Source organism: Mugil cephalus, chromosome 19 (genome assembly GCF_022458985.1).
Source record: "Mugil cephalus isolate CIBA_MC_2020 chromosome 19, CIBA_Mcephalus_1.1, whole genome shotgun sequence".
NCBI lineage: Eukaryota > Metazoa > Chordata > Actinopteri > Mugiliformes > Mugilidae > Mugil > Mugil cephalus.
This window is the reverse complement of record NC_061788.1, coordinates 20,013,272-20,019,121: the sequence shown is the minus strand read 5'-3', so window position 1 is coordinate 20,019,121 and position 5,850 is coordinate 20,013,272. Positions and strand designations below refer to the sequence as shown.

Below are 5,850 nucleotides of genomic sequence, written 5' to 3'. Positions count from 1 at the left end.
ATAATAATAATGGTCATTAGTCATCTTCGCTGGTGCATCATCTTCCCTGACACTTTGTCATCGCTACAATGTCATCATCAGCCACCTCATCTTCAACATTACCACCATCATCATTATAGTTGTCTTTATCATAATCAGTGTCAATATTGTTCTCTTTACACAAGTGTTCAGGCGCTCATCCTCGTCATCCTCACCGCCATCGCTGTCAATGTCCGTCGTCGCTTGTAAAGAAAAATGCCTTTTTTGCATAATATCAACACTAATAAAAACAATAGAGCTCTCAGTCCTCACCAGTGCTTGGGCTCATGAAGGAAGCAACATTCCGATAAAATAAACATGCAACAAATGCAAATTGTCCAGGTTGTTGGATTTCTTTTTGTTTCTTTTTTCAGTTACTGGTGATGTGTACGGATGAGTAAGCCAGTGAAGATGTGTGTTCGTCCAGGTGGAGGAGCTGCTCTAGTAGCCAGTTGGTCATGTTATTACACTTTTTCCCAGTACTTAAGCTCCTCTGCAAAGAAACTGAATTTAATCCAGCATTAAAGAGACATTTAGAATAATAGTCGCCACTGCGACTCCGATAACAGATCTTTTAATATTACTCCTTTCTTCAGTATCAGGGGATTGTGTCTGCCATGAAGGGATATTGAGTGAGATCTAGGAGTTTCTCCCTTTTCGGCTTGGCCCGTCATCACAATTTATGAGGCAGATAAATGAGAGCTGAACTTGCGTCAGGACGGGCCTCTTTCTGTGCCTGTGTGTCATTTTATTCGTCTCCTGAATGCCACCTCAATCAGATAGCTCCCTGCGTCTTTGACCTGTGCTGGCAGAGCCCGGACTAATGTTCGCCGCTTTGGTGGCATTTTCCTTTTCACTTTAGAAATTTAGAACTTTTATTAATTTTGTTCTTTTTCACCCAGATAAACCTCAGATTTAAAGGTCAGGTAGTATATGTGGGGTTTCGCTACACTGGTGTTTCATGTAAAGAAGCAAAATGTGCCAAACCTTTTACCGCTGGACTTCTCTGCTAGATGACCTTGTATGACATCCGATTAGAGGCTATGCCACATGAATGTAGTAATAAATTATTTATGCATATCAAACATAGAAGAGTCAAGACTATTGCTTCTCTTCAGAAGAATGTGTGTCATCCATTATTCTGAACTGTGCATGTTGTTCAGACGTACTCTCGTGTCCTTAAAAAACAAAAAAACAAAAAACAACATATCCTTGACCAGTTTCCTGTAACCATGGCGATAGGAAGTGCTCTCCAATCACATTTTTGTACCGTGTGTTCGGGAAGTGCACTGTTTCCTGCTGTTTTCACTGGCTTCCTCTCCATTGGTGTACACTCGGGATTCTGCATTCAGTCTTGGAAAGCTGCGCAGTTCTTTACCAGAGTTTTTTTTTTCTTTTTCTCTTCATTTGTTTTTCTAATGAATTTACCTCCACATTGCTGTCACATTTGAACGACGTAAGTTTAATTTAAAATATTTAAGACAGTAGTTTCCCTCATTCCTTGTCTTTTGAGTGTCATGTTCGTCAAAACATATTAGTATCTTCTTTGATTGCTGCATTTACATAAAAACAATACACTCACTCACATAAAGAATTATATTGAAATTAATTTAATATATATCATCATAGTTTGAGTTTTCACAATTTAAAGATGACCTGTGCATTTTTTTACCACTCGAGGCACTAATGAGCAATGTTGCGCATTTTGCCCATAATTCGTTTAATGTGCAGTAGCCAACATACATGTACATTTACAAATTACACAGTTATTGCAACAATGTATAAAGCTCTAAACTGTAAGTGAAGATTTCTGACAACTGGTCTACTTGGACCCTGCTGTCGGGTGCTATGCCAGTGAAAGCATTCATACCTGCGAGCTAGTGTGAGCTGGTGTGAGCTGGCGTTACAATGCTGTAACTAGTCAGCTGTGTTGAGGCTCTGTACTGCACATAATGGAGACTGGAACTAAATGTGGATCAACAGTAACTTTTACTGAAATCACTGAAAATAGAGACGGCATCTGAGTAGAAAGCAGAGCAAGAATTTCATGTGCATTTCTGTTTTCACACTAATAAATGAATGTGCATCGGACCAGTCACAGCTTTCCTGGTCTGTGTCACCACTTTCCATACTTCAATCTTATGCCAAAGGCGACAGCATAGGATCTGGAGCTACTCTGTGGTGTGACTTTAAATTAAGCTTTGGGCCAAGGATAGTATGAAAATGAATGAAACTAAATGTCTCTTTCTGGTAAACTAACAAGTGCACTTTAGGTTTCTGCTAAAAGACAAATGATATCTTTTTATTTTTTTTTTTACTATACTCTCTGGTTTAAATAACTTGTATAATTTAGTTAGAACTGTGTTTTATTGCATGTGTAACTGCAGTGAGTTCAACAGGTGCTTACACACACTGACAAAGACAGAACACACAGTTGTTGCTCTGCACCTTGACCTGTATAATATATGCAAAAAACAGAGAGAATATAATGGTTTACGTTATATTTAAAGCAATTTTTTTTATGTTACAGAGCTCACACCTCTTGCTCACACTTCTTAGAAACGATGGAGAATTGATTTACATCAAGTGACAATCCACCACCACTCTGCATCAAACCAGGCAGTGATGCCGCTTGGTCGTCACTTTATCAGAAGCACCTCTCTCCAGATCCCTCCACAGCCAAACAACGTTATACTCCCACATCCAGCCTTGTTGGACGCTGTCCACCCTGCCCTGGTCCAAGCCATTATCAATCCAAAGCGGGGGATGGAGGAACCGCTCCAGCCTCACACACCACAGCCCCCCAGGAGCTGCAACTCACCAGGACCTGCTGGGAAATCATGCTCAAATCTGGATGTGAGGGTGGCCGTTATTCTGGTGACTCTGGCAGGAGCCGTTATCCTCCTGCTGTTGTACAGACTCTTACAGCTCAGACACAGGTGTGTGAATGAGTAATATGTTGTAGTATCAAACTGCGCTACATCCGCTGAGATCAAATTCCACTAAAATCCTGTTGTTTTCTCTCCGTCTGTGTTCCTCAAAGTCATTTTATTATAAAAGGGAAATCGGCATGCAGTGTAGCTGTCTCTTGATCCTGCCAGTCCATACTGGGATCACACAGAGAACAAACTGGTTCACCACTGCTGTACAGAACAAAATCATACACACATGCATACATTCATGTCATCTGTGGATCAGGCTTGTTCCACAGATACCCACAGATCAGTTTGGAATCTAGTGAATTTGGAGGCCAGGTCAACACCTTGCTGTGTTTTCATGTTTTTTTTTTTTTTAGTTGTTATTAAACTGTTTTAGTGTGTGTGCCTGTGTCAGGCTGCATCCTGCTGGGGATGGCTGCTGCCATCGAGGAGTGTCATTGTTATAGGGTGGGGGGTCTGGCTTGGTCTAGGTGGGTGGTACATGTCTAAGTAACAGCCACATGAATGCCAGGTCTAAAATTTCCCAGCAGAACATTGAATTAACACAAGATGATCAATGTTATTTATTTCTCCTGTCTCTGGTCATAATGTTATGCCTGATCAGTGTACATATATTTGATGTACAATATCCAAGACAAAGCTGACGAATGTTACATGAGAGATTTGCTGCTATTTACTTATTCTTCTGTCAGTGGTTTTAATGTTGTGGCTGATCAGTATACCTTTTAAATATATGGTAGATGCGCACATCCTAACCCTGCCTAAGTAAACACACATCTGCTTAAAATGTTGCCAGCAACTTGGCTCGCACAAAGTACAAGTATTTGTGTTTGTAACATATTTGCGTTTATACTCCAACTCAAAGCTACATGAATGAGATACCATTACTGGGTCAGAATTTACGCTCTGTGCCTTCGTTGTTCTGAAACTTTCTCATGATTGCCAATCATAGATGTTTAGAATAAAGAGGTGATAGACAAGAAGAAGATAAAGCCTCAATACAATGAGACTGTGACAAAAGAAACCACCCGGAAGGTCAGAATACTCTTCCAAACTTAGTCACCACCTCTTTTACAGCAAGGACCAAAGACTATAATAAATATTAAATATAACCGCCGCAGATTGTACAGCATGATACACACCGATGTCTCCTAATCAATTTCTGAAATCACTCAAAAAAAAAAAAAAGCCTCAAAGCCTTCATGTTCCATCTTTCCAGTTTTCCATTCTTGCTGCAGTCTTGGCTCTCATTGTCTCATCAGTCTAACTAATCTAGACTAGTGAAGGTGGTTGTTTCTTGACTAAGAGGCTGAAGTGATATTGGAATACATTAAATCTGATTTTGGGTGAGGACCCCTGGTAAGCTCAGCTTAACATGTGCTGACTACAGCAGCCCAAGCCCAACCAGCCTGAGTTTTGTAGTGATTTGTTAAAATTCAGTGATGATCTTAACGATATAAATAATGAAAAAGATTTTTTTTTTTTCTGACTTGTGCCACATCTCTTTGGTATTTTGTCGTGCAGGCTGAGAATGGCCAGGGCGAGGCACGCTTTGGAGTACTACAGCTTCTACCACTCTGCCACCTACACCCTCAAACAGCCCTCACCCTGCCAGGATCTCCCAGCCAAGAATGGTCTGGTTCCAGACGCTCCCCCACCGGTCCAAATCACAGTGACACCCGCTGACGTCACCCCGGTTCCGCCATCGCCGCCGCCACAGGTGTCGCCTCCATCTCCAAAGCTGCTCCCCCCACCTCCTGTCCTCCCACCTCCACCTCGCCACCCTCCGCCGTCTCTCCCGCCGGCGCCTCCCGTTTTGTCCCTCCCTCTCCCGCTGCCTATGATCCACACCACCCCTCCCAGCCCTCACCTGTCGTGGGGCGCCTGCTCGGATGCAGATGTTTACTCTCGGATCGGAGCTTTCAGGCCCTCCAGGCTCTCCAGCCTGTCCAGCCAGTCGATGGTCATTCTGTTTGAGCACTCATCTCTCTGAACGTCTACACATGACGATAGTGGTGACACTTCAAACAGAGATAAGCGTCCATGTTTATATATATATTCAGGGAGGACAAATTGTAGTATGCTTATAGGATGGCATGGATAGAGGCCCTCCAGATGTTCAATTTCCCTAGCAGGACATGGATTAGTCACCACAGTCTTTCCAGTCCCGGCAAAACTATCAACCACTCAACTGATTTGTCAACTGCTTTTTTTTAAAAAAAAGACGGACCTGTGTATGAAAAGTGATAAAACACTCAGATAAATGAGAATATTATAGTTGAAGAAAGACTCATGTTCATATATTATGTTCTGTCCCTCACATACTGGTATCATTTCTAAGATCTCTGGGATTATTATTATTAAGTCCTATTTTCTGTATGCACTACATACACTCAGTTAGCACTTTATTAGGAACTAACAGTGACCTCCATCTGCACTCAAAAAAGTCCACTTTCTGGCCTCATAAAATAATTCATAAAATGCTGGAGATTTTGCTCAATGACATGGCCTCATACATGGCTGCTTCACATAACGTCTGCAGATCTTTCAGACGGCCATCTCTGGTACTGCCACATCTCAAAATTTCTACCTGATTCAGATCTGAAAGTGAAAGTGGAGGCCTCACTGAACACACATGGCCAGCGATACTCCAAAGACATATACTCCAGAATAAAAGCATATTTCATGTTTTATTAAATGGTTTACTTGTTGTTGATGTTATCATCTGTCCTTGATGTATGCGTAGTACACCCTGGACAGGTCACTAGTCGGTCACAGAGACAAACAACCATTCACACTCACACCTGGGGTCAATTTAGAATCACCAGTTAACCTAACTAGCATGTCTTTGGAGGAGTACCTGGAGAAAACCCACACAGACACAGGTAGAACA

The 5,850-nt window shown here is 41.9% G+C and overlaps 1 protein-coding gene across 1 annotated transcript; it reads left to right on the top strand.

Moving 5' to 3' along the window:
• Nucleotides 1-1,350: 1,350 nt before the first annotated feature.
• On the top strand, nt 1,351-5,240 carry LOC124996268 (serine/threonine-protein kinase WNK2). Its single transcript, XM_047569100.1, has 3 exons — nt 1,351-1,474; nt 2,549-2,957; nt 4,482-5,240. The coding sequence occupies exons 2-3, from the start codon at nt 2,644-2,646 to the stop codon at nt 4,948-4,950; spliced, it is 783 nt and encodes a 260-aa protein (XP_047425056.1). The 5' UTR covers nt 1,351-1,474; nt 2,549-2,643; the 3' UTR covers nt 4,951-5,240.
• Nucleotides 5,241-5,850: the final 610 nt, after the last annotated feature.